Genomic DNA, 23,655 nt, shown 5'->3' with positions numbered 1-23,655 from the left:
GAACTTGTAACCATCTGTATTCTATTACCCTTGATGCATTATCAAACAATAATTAAATTTCATAAAATTGAAAATGTATGGTTCCTATTTGTCCAACAAAACACCTATAAACTTTTATTATTTAGCATTCAGATTCTTCCATTCGAATGGATTCTAGAACAAGCTTGAAGAAATTCCAAGCTACAAAACATAGTTTGTCAATCCAAATTTGATGCCCTTTGCCACTAGCAGGATGATCTTCTCCTTTTCAAGTAGTATAAAATCTTTCTTGATATATTACGCACTTTTAATAGAATATCCTTGATGCTTTTTCTGATCTTCAAGCACAATTCTCTTTGCATGAAGATCTTCAAGCACAATTATCTTTGCATGAAGATCTTCAAGCACAACTGGAATGATATTAATAGCGCTTGTCTTGCTTCGTACAGCCCAAAAGTTGTTTTTTTTCTATTTTAACTCTATTACTTGTGTGTTGCGTGAAGTCAAACTAGCTTTGTTAATATATTTACCCCCACAACACAATTTGGCCACAGAAGTATAATTTGATTCTCCATGCTATCATTTTACAAACTTTTCTCTATAGTTAAAAGTGTTTTTTGTGCTTATTGTATGTCCGGTACGCGCGGTACGTAGTTGCAGGATATGCTTGAACATGATTGCCACTTGAATAGCTAACTTTTTCCAACAGCTAAGAGCCGTTCTTCATTGATCAAAGAAACATTTAATTTTTCAATAATAAAGGAACTTTGCATGTATTATTTAAGTGTTAAGACTGTCCTATAAGAAATTAAAGGCCTGGATTTGCTCTAGACCAGTGCTGTAAAAAATATTTGTTTAGGTTGATTAGTTGTTAGCGGTGATCAAACCGTTATAGATTTTTCTAACTATTTCCGATTATGGCCGATTATTCCCGATTATTTCCGATAAATCGCTTGGCGGTACCTTGTCCGTCCGACAACCGCATACCGTCATTTACAACACTGCTCTAGACCATCCAACTAAATTTAGGCCTCTGAACTGTTTAATGTATTACGCGTTTCAGGAATTTGAATTTCATATTATAAATGCACATTTGAGTATTCCAATTGTCACTGACAATCAAAAGATATGCGCTTTTCAAGATTTGTTATTCTGAAGTAGGGAGATATGTGATAACTGGTATCATCAAGTCTCTGAGCTTTCAATCTATGTTGCAATGATTTGGTATTATTAACAGATACTTGATTTGACTTGAGCAGTTATATTGTTCATAATGGCTAAGTTATACTGTATTGAATTAATTAGTTGAAAAATATTTCACCTTCCCTTCACAATTTTTTTGGAAAAAAGTATGCAAAGGAAAATGTAAATATTCCATAAATGGATTAAAATCATCACCACAGAAAAAAGGACAAAAATCAAAAGTGAAGAAATATAGAAAGTAAAGGTCAAATTTAGTTTTAATTTTCTTTCATTCTTACATAGATTTACTTTTCACCATTTGTTAGCCAAATTTGTTGAAATAATTTTTGGAAAAGAAATTCAGCTCAGTCAAACAAGATTTCAACATTTTTCTTGTTGTAAAAACAAGTATGTCTACCAAAGTAGTCATTAGGCAACAATTATAAATTTTACTGACATGACCTGTGGAAGTGATTCAAGTTCAATTATTTTTAAATTTTTATTACAAGCACCATTACTATCATAAATAATTAATAATTAAAAAAGTTCATACGTGCAAAACTAATTGTTTAGTAAAATTTATCACAGCTGCACAAGGAGGTTATTCTAGAAATTTGGGTTTAATTTGAAGTTCCTCCACAAATGGCCCATAAAAGAACAAACAAATGCAAAAAAATAAAAAAATAAAAAAGCATAATTTCAAAGGAATGGGATTTTCTGACAAAAATAGGATTTATAACTTCAACTGAATAGGATTTTCTGACAAACAGAAGCAGCTTTTGCATTTCTTTATACACAGATTGGACCCCAAAAAGCTTCTTCTACAACATAAATAAATAGACTATTTTTCCTTTCATTTCTCTCTGAAAAAATCTAGCCAGAAACTAGCTTCCTACTTTACATTGGATAGGTATCATAGTGTTATAAATCACATACTGATAACAAAGCATTTTTTTGCAAATAAAAACCCTCATCAGTTTACATAGCTTCCTAATTTACATTATTAAATAGCTCCCGTAGTATTATAAATTGCACAGTGATAACAAAGCATGTTTTTACATTTTTGTAGGGTAGATATGAAAGAGTACTTACTTTCATGTAGTAAACCCAGCCCAATTCTTAAAAGCAACAAGCGCCTCCATTTTCCGATAATTTTTTCTCCTCAATTTTGCCACACTCAACTTCTTGTGTTTCTCCATGAATGCTTGTTTGTGCCTCCATTTATCTACAAAAATCTTCAATTCATTCGCCTTCTCCACCACCTGCATCGCCGCATCAAAAAACCCTCCTTTAACCAATGCATTCAAGAATGCATCAATCGAAGCACGGTCAAATTCACCTCCATTTCTCCTCAACTCAGTCCATAGCATTAACACATTAAAATACTTCTCAGCTGAAGTGTACCCATTTATCAAAGACAAGTAGGTTTGACTGTTGGGTTCAAATCTCAATGAAACCATCCTTCGGTACGTTCTCTTTGCATCTTCTAACCGGCCAATTTTGCAAAATGCATGTATGATTGAGTTCCAATCATGGGTTGCGATTTGGATTCTCGGGTCATCTACTACTGAATCGAGAAACGATGCCATGAGTTCAGGCCGATTGTTCTCGGTTAAACCGGTCATAATGGTTAGGTAGCTTGTTTTGAGGTCGGGTAGGGTTGCCTCTCTCATCTCTCTAAAGAGAGAGAAAGCTGATTGAAAATCTTGACAAGTCATGGAGGCATCGATCAGGGCATCAAAGTCGGATGAGTCTAACTGGAGCCCGGCAGCATTTATCTCTGCCACAAGCTGAGCGGCCTCGGCAGTTCTTTGTTCCTTACAATAGGCTCTCAATATACAAGAGTAAACACCTAAACCAATAGAAGCCCCTTGTGCCGACATTTCATCAAGCATGTTGTGTGCCTTGTCTAAATGACCTAACTCCACACATGCACTCATTAACCCATAACCAACTGAGTGATCTGGTACCGTGCATTTACTAAAGGCCTCTAATTCTTGCGCTTGAATAATCAAAGAAGCTAATTCTTTGGTTTTACCATTGTTTATAAAGCAATTAGCAATCTCAATGTAAGTGTCTTGATTGAATATATTAGACTCATCCTCTCTTTGTTCTTGCACTGCACGAAGAACTATTGAAGGAACCAATTCAAATGCACCCGATTTCACATACCCACTAATCAAATTAGTGAAAAACACCATTTTATTTGAATACCGCAATGCATCCAGTAACTTCTGTAGTTCATCAATTCTTTGCACATTCCCAGTTAAAGCATATAAATACGCAAGAGATCCAAAACTATTCAAATCAGGCGATAAATCCAAGCTAGACATTACCTCGAGCACCTTCTCTGCATCAGAAACCGACCCTAGAATTTTACAACACCCATCAAGAACCCGATTGCAAAACTCCAAATCAGGCTTCATGCACTCCATCCTCTCATCTAACGCAACTCTACAATTATCCTCAAAAACCGGCAAGAATGCGCGAAAACCGGCATCATTCCTTTCAGCCATTTGAATCACCACCAGGCCCCAGATAGTAAAAGCCGGGAACCGCCGATTCTTCAACATTGCGCGAAACAGCGCAAGAGCAGGATGCAGAGTATTACTCCCAGCAAAGGCTCGAAAGAGACCGGAGAAAGTATCAATCGAGACCGAAAGAGGCGATCTTTCGAGGAGGTAGATAGCCGCAGCGAAGGCACGTTTGAGAGAAAGGCGGTCCGAGAGGGAGGCGAGGTGAGAAATGAGAGAGTCGGAGAGGGAAGGGGAGGAAGGAAGGAGGGAGAGAGAAGAGAGGGACTTGAAACAGCGCCATGCTTCGTCGGTTTGGTGGGAGTGGAGAGAGGAGAGGAGAGAGGATTCGAGAGAGACCTGGGTTTGTGGGGAAGGAGAAGGAGGAGGAGTGGGAGAGGAAGTGGAGGTGGGTTTGATGGAGTGAGGTTGGCGAAGAGGGAAAATGGAAGGCTGGAGGAAGGAATAGAGAATGGGAATTGAGGAAGAAGAAGAAGAGGAAGAGAAATGGAGGCGATGGAGGTAACAGGAAAGCGAGAGGAGAGATCGCCGCATCGAATTGCAATGGAACACTGACAAACAAAAGTACATTGCGGTCTCTCTCTTTTGTATTTTGCTAAGAGAAGGTATGGCCCATTGCTCATTACTTCGGCCCGCACAAGGCCCACTGAATTTTTCACGTATACACTTGAAACATTAGTTCAGAATAAGTCTATGGTACTATGCATATTACATATTGATCTATAATACAAATTAAAATTTTTGTTATTAAAATCTAATGGTCGATTCGAACAGTTTAATATAATCTCCATATAAATATGTACTTACAGACGAAATTTTATATTTTTTTAAAATGTGTTTACTATATTTTAAGATAAGTAGAAAATCACTTAATATGAAAATTTTGGACCATCTAAAAACAGTGATTTTCTATCTACCTTTAAAAATAATAAAAAGTTTCGAAAAAATACAAAATTCAGTTTGTAAGTACATATTCATATGAAAATTATAGTGAATGGTTCGGATCAACTGTTAGAATTTTGAAAACGAAAATATTAGTCTATATTAAGAACATAATCGTGTTATGCATAGTACCATAGACTCGCTCTTTCGAAATTATTACAAGGAGGGATCCACTTATAGCATTTGAAAGTTATTACATCTTACAATAATTTGGTTTTCTGATTTTCAAAGTTCAAACAGTCAATCCAAACCATTAGACATGATATCTATAAATTAAAATGTGCTTGGAGATCGAATTTTACATTTTTTTAATTTCTTTACTATTTATTAAGTATTTTACAAAACTGTTATTTTTAGATAAATAGTAAAAAAAATATAAAATTTGATCTCTAAGCACATTTTAATATAGAGATCATGTTTAATGCTTTGGATCGACTGTTTGAACTTTGAAATTTTCAAAATCAAATTATTGTAAGATGTTGTAACTTTCAAATGTAGTAACTAGATCCTTTCTCATTATATATTTATCCTTATAAATTCGTAATATTATATTTACACTTCTAAATTTGATAAACTAATAAATTTATCCAATTTATTTTCTTTCATATTAAAATGAATAAATTAAATTAGTTTTTAAAATATAGAAGGAAAATTACAATATTATGAATTTTAAGGGAACAAATACATAGCTTCAAGTTTTTTCAAGAGTATACACGAAATTTGTCCAAACAAGAAAAATAGTTAAATAGAAGAAAGATGATGATTAGAAAGTAGAAACATAATGCAAATTAATTTGTTAAATGAATTAACCACATCTACCAAATTAATTTATATACCAACAAAACCAATTAAACAACTTCATGTTGTAATTAATCAAGCGGTTGTTTGCAAATAGCATCCAATTATTGAAACCAAGAGTAAAACAAAATAAAATATATTATATTGCCCTTAACTTGTTATACATTACTTGGATCACTACATATATAACTAGTTTTCATAAACTTTTTTTTGTAACTAATTTTAATTTAACTTTGTATGGAATAATTAGGAACTAATGACTAGATCATTAAAAATAGGGGCTTTGTAGATTAAGGAGTAAATAATTTTAATAATAATTTTAAAAGAAAAAAAACATTAAAGAAAATATGAGGATAATTTTAAACATCAAGCATTGAATTTTTTGGATGCTTAAATTAAAGGAGAAGAATCATGATACATTCGGACCATTAATAAACTTTATCAAGTTTATCATCAATAATTTAGTAGCTAGCAGCATCAGTGAACCCAATATATTGAAATTTTTTAGCCTTCAAATATACACACAATAAAAATATAAAAGTTCTTTTATGGCCTCCATAGCTTATTTTAGTCTACAATATAAAAAACCCATTAAAATGGGCCATGTAATAAAATGCATATCACATGAATCTTTCATCCAGTTTTTTTTACTCCTTTACCTTGTTTATGTCTCCTAAAAGGAAGGTTTTAGAGCTTGTAAAATAAATCAATATTAGGTTCGACGAATTGTGATTGCAAGCTCGTGAGCTGGTTCGTTACGATTACAAACTTAGATTTCAGCACGGACCTCTAAAGTAAGTTCAAACCAGCTCACTCGATAAATAAACGAATTGATTACGAGCTGAACCCAACTCGTTGCCACCTCTACTCCTAAAAGGGAGGCTTTAGAGCTTGTAAAAAAAATTCATGTTAGGTTCGGCGAAATGTGATTGGAGGTTTTATTTGAAAAATGAACATTTTTTAAAATACTTGCTACGTACCAGCAAAATGCAACATAACTATCTTTATTAATAAAATCTGAAGGCTTAACTTATACATTTTTTTCTTCAATAAAACAAAAATGCAACACAGTTTGGGTGACAAACTTGTTTCAACTGCATGAAAAGTTAGTTGTATCATGTATAATCGCACTTATACAAGCAAAGTTATCATGATTGATGACAAGTTCTACATGATATATATCCCTTTATAAAATATTAGCCAATTAACTAGCTGTGTAGCAATCATCTTTAAATTATCACAGTTTGAATAATCTTGAAATGTAAAATATGAAAATACTAAAATACTGTATATATGAGATCGAAAAATAAAATAATAATAATAATAATAATAATAATAATAATAATAATAATAATAATAATAATAATAATAATAAACGATGAAGATATTGGAGAATAACCATTAATATTAAAATCACAAATAAATAACAATTAAATATGTTATACAAAAATAATTATTTAAAATCACTTAAATAAGCACTTATAATTAAGATCAGGTAGTTGTATGTATCATTTTCAGCCAATACAATATTTTGTTATTAGTTTTTCTACAATAGCTTATAATTATTTAATCAATGATTAAAATTAGATAGATTAATCTGCAATACATTTATTTATAGTATATGAGAGTTGCACATAATTGATAAGCTATCTAATTAACCAAGTTATAAATTGTGATATCATGTATTAAGAGGATACTCATTTAAGTGGAAAGATAATATTAGGTATGACTAAATTAATTAAGCAAAAATAAGTAATAATTTGTATATTAAATTTGATATTTCTTATTTTTATTACACTAATGGGAGTTTTTTTTATTCCTTTTTATATTTAGGCTAGCTATTGTGGATTATTTTTATGTTTCAAGTTATGATCTAATTTGATTTTCTTCCAATATTATCCAAATTAATTAAAAATATCAACAAGCGCACTCAAAGCACACTTAATGTTTTTTCAGAAAAAAAAAACAAATATAACAATATTTGATATATCCTATTGAATTTCCTCCTATATAAATTAGTACGTATTAAGAATATAATTTAAAGTTAATTATCTGCTGTTGTGATAAATTTATAGCCATTTATAACCATTTAAAAAAGTTTCGTAGCTAGAGTCCGTATCATGCACATTAACGCACTGTTACGTTTGAGTTTAGCTTTGGACGTTCAATTTACACCTGTAATATTGCAAGAGATATTTTAAGATTAGTGCTAATACATAACGAATGGCACAGATCTATACTTAAACAGTATGTTAAGACAGAATATGAATTTGTACCTGAGGATCTCGGATATGTTATGTTAGTCTGTAACGGGTCATCGCTCTAGGTGACAGTTAGCCCAGCTCCCATTCATTTTTTTTTTTAGTAATTTCGATAATGTGCATTAGACTAGTTTTAACGATATAATTAGTAAAATTAAAGGTAGTATCATGAGATCACTATGAGCTTAACTTCAAAAATTATCGAATCGGTCTTAAATTATGACTTTGTAGTTTATACCGTTAACTTGATCTCCTCAATAAGTCAAACATTAATTTATTTATGTTTCAAATTGTTTATATTTGAGTTCGTTTTGTATTAAAGTCAATCTATCAATTGTTGGAAAATGAATTCATTAAAATAATACATTGTTCAAACTGAACTGATCATCAATCAGTAAATTAAGAATAAATGGAGAGAGATGATTAAATGAACAAATTCATCTCTGAGGCCCAGCCACAGGCCAGTATCTTTCTTTCATGATATAGTTTAATGAGGAGGGTTCAAATGCCTCCATTTTTTGTGCCTCCATCGTGCCTCCATTTTTAAAAACTTAAATAACTCAAAGTTTAAAACTTAAACGTCAAAATAAAACCGTTAGATGTAATCTATATTATTTTCTCTATGTGCCCATAAAAAATTATCACATTTTGATTTTGCTTTTATATGAATTAATAAGTTGAAAAATCAACGTCTAAAAATTATCTACATTTGTATACATTTTTAGAAGCTCAAGATGACAATCAAAACAAAGTTGAAATGCCATAATTTTTTATATGTGCATAGATAAAATGATATAGTTCATATCCAACGGTTTTATTTTGAATTTTAAGATTTAAATTTTGAGTTATTAAAGTTTTTAAAAATGAAGGCATTTGAACCCTCCTCTAGTTTAATTGTTTGTATATTACTAAGGGAAGGCATGGCCCATTGCTCATTACTTTGGCCCGCGCAAGCCCACTGAAATTTTCGCATATACCCTTCAAATTTTTCAGAATTGTATATTTCTCCGTGTAAATTCGTAATATTATGTTTACACTTCTAAATTTCATAAACTCACAAATTAATCCAACTTATTGTGTTTTCTATTAATTAAAATGAGTAAATTCATGAGTTTTTAAAATTTAGAAGGGTAAATACAATTTAGAAGGTTTTGTTGCTTGACTAAGCCACCTCCTGGAGAGGTGTTTAGGCCCGGGGATTAGTTCCTTCGGGAGATACCACGTTAAAAAATTGATTGTTTTCTTTCTCTATTTTTCAATTTTGCTTTTCTACTTTGAAACTAAACTAGCATTGCCTCAGTAATTATCTGTGTGTTGCAGTTTTTTCCAGTTTGCGCTTGCTACAGGCTGGTTTCGTGTTATATAAAGCAAACAGTTTAATTGGATGGAATGGTTTTGCTGATAATATATATTTATCAATGTATGTATAAAGGAAACTTAGCAGCAGGATTCCTTCTGTGTTTTATTTTTTTCATTATTCTTTTCAGTTGCAATACTGTTTTCAAGACATTATAACCATTCTTTATGAAGGTAATATCACCATCAGTGTTACCCATTAGTAAGGAGAGGCTTCAGATTTCTGACAATTTTTTTTGGAAAATTTATTGATTAACTTCGTTTTGGTGTTATATTTGCTGTGACAAGTTAGGTGTCTCAGGCAACATCAAATACTTTTTCTTTATTTTCTGCTATATTCTACTTCTTAGAAACATATTGTATTCTATGTCCTTTGAAAAAACAACTAATAATTGCCTTTCAAAGTTACACATTTTAGATAATGTAGAGAAAGAAAAAGAGGTTACAAATCACAAAATGAAAGTACCAGTATTTGTACAAAACAGCAGAAATTCTGATATAATATCTTAACAGTGTCTCGATCCAAAATTGATCTGTAGTAGACTCACATGGAAAAACAAAATTGTAGAAAATCATTATTAATTTTTCATCATAAATCCGGAGATTGATCAACCTAAATGACAGAAGCAAATTCCATGAAGGCTGAGAAACTCTTCTCTTTGGATCCTCTGCCTTTGCATATGACCCAGGGGCATGTTTGTAAATTTGTTCATTGTAAAAATATATTCTAGTAAGAAGCTCTTTGCTTTGGTTTCTCAGCCTTTGCATATAGGCAGCGAAAGTTTGTAAATTTATTCCTTGTATTTCACTCCTACTTTTAAATTAGTACTACTTCATATTTTAATTTTGTCCCTTGACTGTAATTTATTTCTTCAAAACAAATTAGACATTGTTCATCATGTGTTGATCATATAATAACAATTATTTTTCAAAGTATGGTCAATTAATTAATTCCTAGTACATATTAATTCATAAGCTTCGTGTGTGAGCCATGGTTTTTCAGAAGAAAAAAAATTTCAAAAAAAAAATATTCATGTTTAACTTGTGGTGCCTATAGTATAAATAGGTAGTCCTTAAATTGATCACAAATTGATCAATCCTGAAGAGTTCTATTTTCTTTTCTTTTAATTTATTTAGGATATTTTATAACCCGGATTCAAATATATTGAATCTGTTTTCAACTTTTTATAAAATAGGTTTAGTTTGAACTTTGAAATCTGAACTTAATTATGCAACTATTATCAATAAAACAAATACAATGACTAAGATCCTGTTTTTTCCTAAAAGGAAAAAAAACAACAACTCTGCTCTCTGCAAATAAGACTGATCTAAGTAATATCGGGTTACTGACTCGGGTAAGCACCTACGTCTCCAAAGATCCACAACCACTTACTGTGCTTTTGTATTTTTTTTTCTTTTTTTATAAAGGTGGGTTGATGCATACTGATTTCATGAAATAAAAGTTCAAACCATTCAATAGAAGATCAGTACAAACAGCTGGTACACAACTTCAGAAAATATATAGTGCTCTTTGTATTTTTCAATTATCAAAGGTTACAATTTAAAGTTTTAATTTTCCTTTTCATTTTGATCAACGGGTTACAATCAACCAAGAAACTCTCTCGAGATGATGTGAGTTAAAAAGCAGTGCTTCTGCCAAATTTAAATTGAGAGGGTTGAAAGGTAAAATGCACAATGTGTAAATGCATATATGAAGTCACTGAAATTTGAACTCAATTCTTCACAATTATAAAATGAAATTCTAACCACTAGACTACAAGTACAATGAATTAATTAATACATTGTTGAGCCACCTTAATTACACCTGGCAGCTAATCGGTTCGATCAAACGGTCTGTTAGTAGTGTTCAGTTGTTGAAGGAAGAAGATAAGAAATTGTTTAAATTAAGGAAGCTCAAGGAAGCTTCAGAACAACTATACGGGCCAGATTAACTTACAGTCGGGCTTAAACTCAATCTGGTGTGTGTGTGTGTGTGTGTGTGTAAGATTCGTACAAAGTTAAAAGAACGGTCAGGATCTACTTAAAATGAGTTGAAGCAAACACTTAGTATTTCTCTCATACATTTAAATTAGTACTACTTCATATTTTGATTTTGTCCCTTGACTGTAATTTATTTCTTCTAAACAAATTAGAGATTGTTCATGTGGTTGATCATATAATAGCAATTATTTTGTCAAAGTATGGTCAATCATAAACTCAGATATTGATCAACCTATTCTGTTTGAATCCTCAGCCTTTGCATATGATCCAGGGGCACGTTTATAAATTTGTTCATGATAAAATAATATTCTGGTAAGAAGCTCTTCGCTTTGGTTTCTCACCGTTTGCATATAGACAGGGGAAGTTTGTAAATTAATTCCTTGTATTTCTCTCCTACTTTTAAATTAGTACTACTTCATATTTTAATTTTGTCTCTCGACTGTAATTTATTTCGTCAAAACAAATTAGACATTGTTCATGAGGTACGTTCATGTAATTTATATAATAGCAATTATTTTGTCAAAGTATGGTCAATTAATTAATTCCTAATACATATTAAGTCATAAGCTTCATGTGTGAAACATCACTTCCCATAAAAATAAAAATAAATTAAAAATTAAAAATTCATGTTTAACTTGTGGTGCCTATAAATTAATAGGTAGTCATTAAATTGATCACAAATTGATCAATCCTGAAGAGTATTACTTTCTTTTCTTTTCAGCTGTTGAAGAAAGAAGATAATAAATTGTTTAAATTAAGGAAGCCCAAGAAAGAGTCTGTTGTGGGCTGAGAATAATTATTAGTATAAAGTGAATATGGGCCAACACACTAAATAAAAGTAATAGTTTCAGAAAGGAAAGAAATATTGTTCCATAAAATTATCAATTAAGCTGCTTGTTTCTTTTTCTTCGATTCTTTCTTTCTTTTTTCTTCTTTTTTTCTCAAATTGCTTAATTTCTCAAAAATTATAAATAGTATCAAGATAATCAGATGGAATGTGACACTGTCGAAATGTGAAAATGAAATCCTTTTTTTGGGTCAAAATAACAAGGAAAATGAAGTCAAAACCTCTGTATATTAAATTGAGAAATTTATATATATCCCCATCAAAACTTTATCAATTAGATATTTACCCATCAAAACTTTCAAATTAGCTATGTCCCCATCAAAACTTACTTATTTTATTAATATCCCCATTTCTTGATTGATTTGATTAAAAATAGAGATTAATATTTATAAAACAACAAAATGTCAATTTTACCCTTCTCTTCAAAATACACATCACATATAATAAGAAGATAAATGACCCTGATTCAATAGAATGTCAAATATCCCGCTCACTTCAAATAAGAATAAATTCGTATAGTGTTTTGTGTTTAAGCTTGAATTGCCAATCTAGAACCGGTCGGTCGAAAATTGTTCTGTTTTAGGAAGTTAGTAAAAGAATTATCCTGCTTTACAGATGGAATGAGCAAAAGTTCTCGGGAGGAACTCTAAAACCTTTCTATGGTTATTTTGAGAAAATAATTGAACCAATTAGCAAGTGATGAACTCCAATTTTGCTAATGATCACACAATCAGCTTCTGATAATCAAATAAATTGATGCCTAAAATTCAATAACCCATTTCTCACATTATTTGCCCAGTCATTTGAAAAATAACCTACATATTCAGCTTTGGATTTTAGCAAATTGTGCTTCATTCATGTCTATTGCCTGATGGATTGCTCATGTAACAGACGGTTCTATATCAGTATTCTCTTTCACTATATAATCCATAATAAGCCTTGTCATTTCCCAAGCTCTTGGCATATTGCGCAAGGTTGCATGGACGCATGCACGAGGCAGCTGTTGCTTGGAGGGTTCTGATAAAGAAATAAGCAATTTTCACCAAAGGGTTCTGATAAATGATAAAACTCAATGACACCTAAGTTGAATGAACCCAAGACTTCAAAGTTCCAGTCCCATAATATCCTTTCGAAAATTATCGAATGAACCCATAAATTCAACACTTTGTTGCCCATCAATTAAGCAGTACCAGGAATCCATTTCTACTCCTTGATTGACGTACTGAAGTATCAGTGGAGTTATGGAGTTGGCACTAATTGTAAAATATATAAAATTTTGAGATGGTTTGATACCAGTACCAACAAATATGAGGGAGGGGGTGGCATTTTTCGTTAAGTATAAACAATGGGTTGTGTGCTTCCCTTATGGACATTAGTGTTTTCGTTAAGTTAGGGAAGGGAAGGGATAGAGGGACGCAGCACAGTTATTTTGAAGAGAAGGGTAAAATTGGCATTTATTGTTTTATAAATATTAATTTGTATTTTTAATCAATTTAATCAAAAAATGGGGATATTAATAAAATAAGTAAGTTTTGATGGAGAAATAGCTAATTTGAAAGTTTTGATGGGTAAATATCTAATTGATGAAGTTTTGATGGGGATATATATAAATTTCTCTATTAAATTTGATGTCACTTTTTCATATACAAGTAGATATGATGAGTTTGTTAATCCGAAGGTTCAAATTATGTGAATCACTAAATTGTCCCATCACATTACATCACATTATCATGTTACACGATCAAATAGTCAAATAAGAAAATAAAGCACTCGCAATAAAAATATAAATAATTGTATTACAGGGACAACAGCAGTACAGGTCATGTATATCCTTCAGAAACCTCGAAATTACATTTTATTTTTTCTGAGATTAATAATATCAATTTATTCTTTTAAATTCAAAAACCCACAGATTTACTCAATTTATTGCCTTTTCTATTAGAACTCATTTTAAATTGAAAAAAAAAAATCTATTTTACTCTTTATTAGAAAAATAAAAATTATACATAAATTATATAAAAAAATTGTTAATTAACGGATAGAACTTACAAAATACTCCGTTAATCTTCGTGCGGAAGCGGATCTCGCGAGCGTAGCAATATCACTGGTTCTGCAAGGAATCACAAGCCGAAGCCGGAAGCCCTGCGTTTTCCACGACCTAAAACCTTCAATCCTTAACAGAGTGCTTCTTGATGCTCTCTATTTTTTCTCTCTAATTTTGGCTGTTATTATTCACACATTTTTTCTGATTATTAGAGAGAGAGAAACAGGTATGGATGGTTTATATAAAACCAATGCACATTTTCATAATGGGTTCGCATCTATTCATAACGGGTCGGATTTTGGGTTGGGTTTCCCATAACGGGCGTACCATTAAATAAATCCAACATCTCCCACTCGCACAAAATGGGATACCCGCTATAAACTAAGAGAACGTAATCTCTAATCTCTGTTAAAATTCATACAAGGAAATAGGCCATGACCAGCATATCTTAATTTGAGAGTCTATGTTGTTATCCAACTGTTAGGTATGTATAACAACATCTAAGTAGAGTAAATATGCAGTACCCCAGATCATCAAGTTACATTTTTAAGTATCACAGGATCTCTTTTATTTATTGATACAACCATACTTATATATTCAAAATTATGTTACATAAACATAATTGGTGCACCAGTGAATATAACCTAATGTAACACTCAAATGATTTTTTTCTTTTATCTAGAATCTCTTCATTCCAAATCAATTGCTATTCAGATATGTTCCATTAGATCGTATCATTCATGATCATTGGCAACATTCCAAAATAACTAATTGAAAAGAAACTTCAAGTATTTAGTAAAAAATTGAAGAGTACTATGAGATCCTTTTGATCTCGCGGGTCTCACACAACAAAGAAGAAGAGATCATATCTTCTGTTACCCTGTTGGTCAATTGCACATATGGTATGAAACATATGTTACGGTATTATTCTCCATTTCTTATGGAGCGTATGTCTAATTTAAAATCCAATACCATACAAGTGATAGTTCAGATATACATAATATCTAACTTGAGTTCACAGCTCTACTTATCATATAAATTCAATAACAGGACTCCCACTTGGCATAAGACAGTTAAGGTGAATAGTGGGTATTTCACCTTTGGTCATAATAATATATTCATATGACATTATCTTGATTCTCTATCAAGACGATGTATATTTTAAGCACTTGCTCTCACATTTTGTATCATGTCTAGCTTAAAATCAATCTCATTTCTATGTCTTACCAAGACATAGAAGCGATTGCCTGTGTAAGAAGGCCAATCAACTGTCTGACATACCTTTCATTTTATATCTCATGTGTTATGCTAAATATAATGATATTAAATAATTTGTAACAATTATAACATAAATGTATAAGTAAATAGCATTCATTGCATTTATCCCACAAATACAAATATACATAATATATACTGTTCAATCAAAATATATATATATATATAACTACAATCTACGTAACCCTAGAGATTTCACATGGCCAATAAACACATCTTTAGGTATTGCCTTTGTAAAAGGATCTGCCACCATTTTGTGTGTAGATATGTACTGCATGCAAACTTGCTTTCTCGCCACCATGTCTCTAACGAAGTTATACTTAGTATCAATGTGTTTGGTCTTTGAGTAATACTTGGGATCTTTTGTATAAGCGATTGCTGCTTGGCTATCGCTGTATACCAACACTGAGTTAGTTTCATTATAACCGAAACCCAAGTGATTCAAAAATCTTTTAAGCCAAACTGCTTCTTGTACTGCTGCTGAAAATGCTACAAATTCAGCTTCCATTGTGGATAAGGATATGCAACTCTGTTTCTTACTACTCCAAGAGATAGCTCTATTACTAAGTAAGAAAACATAACCTGAGGTAGATTTTCTTTCATCTAAATCTCCTCCCCAATCAGCATCTGCGTAACCCATGAGTTGCAGATTTCCTCCTTGAAAACACAATGAATAATCTGCAGTACCTTTCAGATATCTAAGTATTCTTTTTACTGCTTTCCAATGGGACTGTCCTGGATTGGCTTGATATCTACTCACCATCCCAACGGCGAAACTGATATCTGGCCTAGTACACATCATAGCATACATGAGGCTGCCAACAGCACTTGAGTAAGGAACTTTTTCCATTTGTGTTTTTTCATCTGGAGTCTTTGGACACATTCTTAAACTAAGACCTTCACCTTTTGCTATAGGAGTATCAATGTGTTTACAGTCTTGCATATGAAACTTTTCAAGTACTTTCTTGATGTAATGCTCTTGTGATAGAGCTAACATCTTCTTGAAACGATCTCTTTCAATCTTCACTCCAAGAATGTATACTGCTTCACCCATATCCTTCATATCAAAATTGGAGGATAACCATTCTTTAATGATTTGTACATACTCTTTATTGTTACTAGCCAACAGTATGTCATCCACATAAAGTGATAGAATCACAAATTTGTCTTTGGATCTTTTGACATACACACAATGGTCTTCATCAATCATTTCGAAATCAAATGATATGATTGCTTGATGAAACCGAATGTACCATTGTCTGAAAGATTGCTTGAGACCAATTTATAATTTTTTTTGTAAATTAAATCTGAAAATTAACCACTGTTATAATTTTCAGAAAAATTTTATAATTTCAAATTATTCGTTTTTTCTGAAACATGAAATTAATTTTTCGGAAATTCTCCAAAAAAATATGAAAATTTCTTTACAATTAATTTTCAGAAAATTTTCAGAAAACTGAAATTATTTAAAGAAAATAAAATCAGAAAATTTTCAGAGAAAAAAAATTAATTATAACAGATTTTACGTGTGTATTAAAACCAGAATACATGCCATTACTAGGGCTCTGATACCAATGTTAATTAACGGATAGAACTTACAAAATACTCCGTTAATCTTCGTGCGGAAACGGATCTTGCGAGCGTAGCAGTATCACTGGTTCTGCAAGGAATCACAAGCCAAAGCCGGAAGCCCTGCGTTTTCCACGACCTAAAACCTTCAATCCTTAACAGAGTGCTTCTTGATGCTCTCTATCTTTTCTCTCTAATTTTGGCTGTTATTATTCACACGTTTTTTCTGATTATTAGAGAGAGAGAAACAGGTATGGATGGTTTATATAAAACCAATGCACCTTTTCATAATGGGTTCGCATCTATTCATAACGGGTTGGATTTTGGGTTGGGTTTCCCATAACGGGCGTACCATTAAATAAATCCAACAAAAATCAATTCCGTCTTTTAATTAATTAATCAATTCACGAAGACATAATTTATTTTCACACAAATACACGTTTAAATTCAATTATTATCTTTTTATCTCTTAAGTTGATTTGTCGAAGCGTTTAACTGCCATAACCAAGGTTCTAAATAGCGTTTATCACGTCATAGCGGGGAGCCTCCAAAAAAAGCTATAGCGAATAGCGTCGCTATAGCAAAAGCTATACCACATAGCGTTTTTTTATTTTTATAAAAATTATATTATATATTTGTACTAAATATCAACATTATTTAGTCTCATAGAACAATAAATAATACCAAATTGATTAAAAAATTATAATATTCATATTGAACCAATACAAAGTCCAAATTGCGACTCAAAATATCCATAGTAATACTAATATCATAAACTATCGATCTTTTTCTATTCAAAATATCTTCAACATCATAACATAATTTATCTTTTTTCTATTTAAATTTCAAAATAACCTAAAAATTGAAAAGAAAAAAAAAATCATACTTCTTGTAAAATAAACATATGATCCTTGAAGAAATTCTTGTTAGTCCCTAAAATTTCCATAATTTAGCAATTATTTATTTGACTTATCATCAGTTAAAAAAAAAAACAAGAGCAAAATGAAAAAATTATTATAGCGGACCTGAATTTGATATAATGTAATATTCATCAAAATTAAACAATATCTTCACCATTTATTTATTTTAAAGCCCATATAAATTGAAAAAAAAAAAAAACAGCTCAGGTTGCATAGCGCGCGCTATTTGCGCTATACGCTATGCGCTATAGCGGACCCCTATTACCGCTATAGCGTCCGTAGCTCAAATAGCGTATGATAATGCTATAGCTTAGCGTTTAGAGTCCAAAAACGCTATAGCGCCGCTAGCGCGCTATTTAGAACACTGACCATAATACTTGGCAGTTGGCACTGAATTACTTTTATCATGAAACCCCACCATGTTGCCAACCAAAAATTTGAATTAAAAAAAAAAAATCATAACATGACAAAGACACCTTTTTTCATTATTTTTTGGTTTCAGTCAAAGATCTACCTTGTTCTCCTTCCAACATATATTATGGGCATCTGACAAAGAAAGTGCAATAACATAAAATTTGTGTCTGATTAAACGGTCACCTGCAATCCTGCATGCTCAAGTATTTCTATTTGCCATATCATATCATATCAGAAAAGAATATTATCCATAGTATTAGAGCCCCAGCATAATTACAAAATGATTTGTAGAGTATATAGCCGTTAGATGGGAAGTGGGACCACCTCCACATGTCAAAAAGGAAAAAAAAATGCCTCTTCTGACATCCTCCATGTGTTGTATCAGATAATTTATTGAGAAAAACTGACAAATGAGTTGTTTTACCAGTGACTGTTCCTCCAGAGTCCAGACTGCTACTTATTAATTAGTAATTACCAAAACCAGATGTCTAATATTGAGTGACATTTATGAGACATGTCTAAAGATAGCCAGATACTAATAAATGTGGGACAAATATTACTAAAATTTGGGTGATTATACATTTCTGAAGGGATATAAATGTGGGACCTGATTAGATGGGGTTCAACAAATAGTTACCATCCTTTTAATAATTATTTCATATATGTCCCTCAAAAATCTCAAAATTAAGAATTTTCCCTCTAACCCTTCTAAACTTCAAAAACTCACAAATATATTCAATTTATTGGCTTTTCTATTACTTATTTTGATAGAACAATTTGGGGTTTTTGAGGGGTATACATGAAACTCCCCCTTTTAATTAAATCCAGTACAACACAAGTGGTGGTTATTCAGAAAATTTGAGATAACAAAAAGGAATTAAAACGAACTAAAATGCTAACCAAGTACCAGTACTGGTAGCTTCTTCTACACCAAGTACCAGTACCGGTAGCCTTACAGCAAACCAGCCCCATTGAATATCCTCAACAATTTTACAAAATAGTCCAAACATGAATTAAATGTTAGAATAATGCCTTTCTAGTAATTAGTACTACCTAGACTGGCTCAAAAGATACAATAATGCCCTTCTAGTAGTTAGTACCTAAACTAGCACAAAAGTTGCACATATTTTGAATTTTCCAACACATACCCTTGAAGCATATCAAACTGATATTGATTCGCTATTGACTATGGTCCGTGAGAAGAAAAACCAGTACTGGCAGTGAGCCCGTCGAAAGGAAGTGCCTGAGCAAAGAACAAATGGTAACAATGTAGTTTAATAACTTTCTGGCTAAGAAGCAAAATGGAGAAAAGAGACATAAATACATGGATTGTACAGAATAATATGATTTGTTATCAAGGTACATTTTCTTATAAGATGAAACAAAATAATCTTTATTTATAGTAAATGCTTAGTTATTCTTATCATTTTCTTGAATCTTTTCTAGTTTACATTATACCATAGAGAATTTTATCTAAAACAATACAGATTTAACTAATTACAGTCATCTCCTAAAAATGTAATGTTCAAGTACCAGCATAATACCACAAGTATAATACCACAAGTACTAAACAGAAACAGCACCAATAAGGAAAACAAAAATCAAAACTGAATCAGCGAGAATACATCAGTTGTTCAGTACCTGATACCAGTATCAGCAACAATCAGTCAGAATCTCAAAGAAGAAGGACCAGTACAATGAAAGGAGCTGAAAAATTCAAAATGTGAAAATTAGTACAAATCTATCTTTTCAACTGCAAGAAAATTTGTAGGGAAAATCAACAACTAGCTACCTTTTCAACAAGAGAAACTTTCAAGCAGGGGAGTGGTGGGAGGTGGGGTCAGCAGAGGAAGGAATGTCGGGCCCCACACGGCAGCCTTCGAGCATGAATACCACATCTGTCATAGCTGGTCGTTCTAGTGGATCGGGTGCCGTGCACAACAAACCTACTTTCACACCGAGCAAAAATTCCTCCCACTCAGAAGACTCCGGATCCAACTCAAGCAAACCTGGCTCCAATAACTCCGCAACTTGCCCTGTTTGCAACTGCCGCTTCACCCACTTGACTATATCCTCCTCTTCACCTTCAAACATACCGGGTCTCTTACCCGTTAACAGCTCCAATAGCACAATCCCAAAACTGTACACATCACCTTCCTTAGTTGCTTGCCCCGCCGCGACGGCATCTGGTGCCACGTAACCCAATGACCCCACCGGTGCCGATGATGTGGATGTCGCTGCTGCAGCGGCAGCGGCCCCCGCAGTGACTACTATTGGTTCAAGGCCGAAATCTGACAAGTGGGGCTCGAAATCTGCATCAAACAAAACACTTTGCGGCTTCACATCCCCATGAATTACACCCGACTGATGCAAAAACGCAAGCCCTCGGGAGACACCAAGTGCAATCAAGTGACGCATTGGCCAATTGAGAATGTGACCGTCATGGTGTGAGGCTTCCTGTAGCAACGTAGCAAGATTGCCATTTGGCATGTAGTCGTAGATCAGCAATCGAACATCCGGTGGGGGCCCCGCGTAGTACCCTCGAAGTACAGTTAGGTTACGGTGCTTCACTTTCCCTAGAGACTCAGCCTCTTTCCTAAATGCCCCCTCTTCAACCACGACTGCACCGTCTGACGAGGTGGAAGGGAGTCGAAGAATGGATAGAACAGTTCCATCAGAGTAGCACGCCTTGAAAACCAGCCCGTGTCGGCCCCTGCTTAGAACATTTTCCTCGTCAAACTGTCGTGTCGCCTCAACCGTATCGGCATAAGTTAGGCGGCTGTTAAACATAATCAGCTTAGTTGGTAACCGGGACCCAGCCTCAGTTCCTGTGCTGGACCCACTTCCCCTTCCCGGGCTTCTATGCTTCTTCACCCCATTTTGGGTTTCAAGGAACCGCCGCCTCCATCTCAGTAGAGTAATAGCACAGCAGCAGCAAAGCAAAATCACAAGAAGTAATGCTGCTGTTGCTACACCGATAAAGAGAGCAATTCGTTCTATTTTCTTTCTTCTTTGCTGTTTTTTAGAGTCATCGCACTCGGTCTCAAGTGGTGACCCACAGAGCTTTGGATTACCAGAAAAAGCTGACGCAACCCTGAAACGGGACCCAACTAATCTCGGTATTTCACCGCCGAGTTCATTGTTTGACACGTTAAATGATGTTAAGCCGGGGATCTGAGCGAGTAGAGATGGAATGGAGCCATTGAGGTTATTTGAAGAGAGGTCGAGGATTTGCATCTTGGACAGGTTAGAGAGAGATGATGGTATCTCTCCAGTTAGACGGTTACCGTCCAGTTTCAGCGCAACAAGTGAAGAGCAATTGGAGATCTCCTGCGGGATTTCACCTGAAAGAGAATTTTCACCCAGGTCAAGCATCTCTAAAAAGGCAAGGTGAGAGAGGCCTGCTGGAATGGAGCCCGATAACTGGTTTTCGCGTAATTCAAGCACGGTAAGATTGGAGAGATTGGCCAGCTCGGGTGGTATTTCACTGACAATTCTATTATTAGCAAGAGAGAGAACCGAGAGCACCTCAAGGTAGCCATAGGTAGCAGGAATTGAACCCGAGAAGGAATTCCCCGTGAGGTTGAGTTGCCGCAAACTCCAGAGGCTACTGAACCCCTCAGGCAAATCGCCGGAAAAAGAGTTGCCGGCAAGTGATATATATTGAAGGTTCGGCAAGCTGAAAAGTTCCTCAGGGAGGCTTCCTGACAGGTTTTTTTGCTCGGAGAGATCGAGAACCCGCAAATTTGTCAGGGAACCGATTGATGCGGGAATTCGGCCAGACAAGCTGTTGCTACTCAAATTCAAAATTTGCAATGCCGCAAGATTTCCAATGCTATTAGGTATTCTACCACTTAAGTTATTACCACTCGCATCTAAAAATGTTAGGTTGCTAAGCCAGGACAATCCGTCAGGGAGAAACCCGGTGAGGCGGTTTCGGCCGAGTGAGAGTGTTTCCAACCTAGAAAGGTTACCTAAACTAACTGGAATCTCCCCTGACAAATCATTCTCCTCAAAATAGATATTTCTCAGTGAATTCAAACCTCCTATAGCTACTGGTATCTCACCAGAAAAGTGATTCTTTTCAAGTTCAAGAATCCGAAGAGCACGGCATTTTGTAATTTCAATTGGGATTGAACCAGAGAATGAGTTTCGCCCTAGCCTGAGCTCTTCGAGTGCAGTTAACTGCCCCAATTGCGGTGAAATTACACCAGAGAAATTGTTTCCAGAGATATCAACAACAGTTAACCCAGAACCGCTAGCTAACCATGCAGGAAACGGACCCGATATTTTATTCTCCTCTAATTCAAGAACCTGAAGTGTCGAACTGACAGACCCGGTTACTGGTAAGTCGGTAAACGCATTGTAGGCAAGCTGTACAATACGTAGAGAGGAGTTTGTCACAGGCTGAAATATGGTTTCTGGTATAGAGCCTGAGAATTGGTTATGGCTGAGACTGAGAATCTGTAGAGAGGGAATCAATGGAATTGCAGCTGGAAGAATGCCTCTCAGTTTGTTCCCTTGTATACTGAGGTGGTTAAGAGAGGAACAATTGGCAATGGCAGCTGGTATGGTGCCTTCTAGAAGGTTCCAGTCTAGCAACAGGTCATGAAGGTTTTGGAGTAATCCCAGGGATGGTGGAATGGTGCCTCGAAGCCGGTTAGAGGAGAGGTTTAACAACTGGAGACCAGGAACAAAACTGGAGAGATTGGTTGGTATCTCTCCAGTTAATGCATTGGATGAGAGGTCGAGGTAACGGAGCTGAGGGGAAAAGGAGGAAGGGATGGGTCCAGTGAAAATGTTAAACTGGAGAAGAAGGGAAGTGAGGCGAGGAAGGCGAGAAACCGAAAACGGGAGGGGTCCAGTGAAGGAGTTCTCAAAAAGACTAATCTTTTCTACAAAAGAGAGGTCGGAGATTCGATCAGAGATACGACCTGAGAGGCTGAGACGAGGGAGGAGGAGTTCCACCACGTGTCCATCGTCAGAGCAGACGATCCCACGCCAAGAGCAAGGGGCAGAGGAGGCAGATGGGTCCCAAGTAGACAGCGCCGCCGTTGGGTCATGTATGGCTTCTCTGAAAGCTGTCAAAGCGTCAATCTCCGACTGAACGCCACGTGTCGGAGTTGCTCTGGTTGCGGATAGCAAGAGTATAGAGAAGAGGAGAAGGTAGAGGTGACATAGTTGTGATGAATGTGAAGGTTTCATGGCATAATGTGAAGGTTAGAAATGCACTTGCTCTCGCTTAAGAGAGATAGAAGGGAGAGGAGGCAGAGAGAAGCGAGAGCACAGGGAGGAGCAGAGGAGAGAGAAATCTCGAGGGAAGAGGGGCTTTTGGACTGAAGTGGTTTTCGTGATATTCAGATCACCTGAGGTAACAGAAATTATGAGTTTAGATCAGAACCGTGCAATTTACAATGTCACGAATATTAAGGTGAAGCTTGCATTCCACCTCAGGCCGGATTATTTTTCCGGATTCTGATCGAACGGTTATAGTAAAATCCGAAATATAATGTTACCTCAGAGTTTTCACACT

The 23,655-nt window shown here is 34.2% G+C and overlaps 2 protein-coding genes and 1 pseudogene across 2 annotated transcripts; all 3 read right to left on the bottom strand.

Moving 5' to 3' along the window:
• Nucleotides 1–1,929: 1,929 nt before the first annotated feature.
• LOC144560030 (pentatricopeptide repeat-containing protein At1g69290-like) lies at nucleotides 1,930–4,254 on the bottom strand. The gene has a single exon (XM_078309197.1). It carries the CDS (start codon nucleotides 4,227–4,229, stop codon nucleotides 2,256–2,258), a length of 1,974 nt encoding a protein of 657 aa, XP_078165323.1. The 5' UTR covers nucleotides 4,230–4,254; the 3' UTR covers nucleotides 1,930–2,255.
• Nucleotides 4,255–12,802: 8,548 nt separating this feature from the next.
• On the bottom strand, nucleotides 12,803–16,273 carry LOC144564091 (secreted RxLR effector protein 161 pseudogene; annotated as a pseudogene).
• Nucleotides 16,274–19,071: 2,798 nt separating this feature from the next.
• LOC144560021 (uncharacterized) lies at nucleotides 19,072–23,417 on the bottom strand. Its single transcript, XM_078309185.1, has 3 exons — nucleotides 19,915–23,417; nucleotides 19,764–19,829; nucleotides 19,072–19,365 (listed from the first exon to the last, which is right to left on the bottom strand). Exon 1 carries the CDS (start codon nucleotides 23,325–23,327, stop codon nucleotides 19,935–19,937), a length of 3,393 nt encoding a protein of 1,130 aa, XP_078165311.1. The 5' UTR covers nucleotides 23,328–23,417; the 3' UTR covers nucleotides 19,072–19,365; nucleotides 19,764–19,829; nucleotides 19,915–19,934.
• Between the last annotated feature and the right edge of the window lie 238 nt (nucleotides 23,418–23,655).

Source organism: Carex rostrata, chromosome 1, assembly GCF_964058835.1.
Source record: "Carex rostrata chromosome 1, lpCarRost1.2, whole genome shotgun sequence".
NCBI lineage: Eukaryota > Viridiplantae > Streptophyta > Magnoliopsida > Poales > Cyperaceae > Carex > Carex rostrata.
Note: the sequence above shows the minus strand (reverse complement) of the source record. Positions and strands in the feature narration are given on the sequence as shown.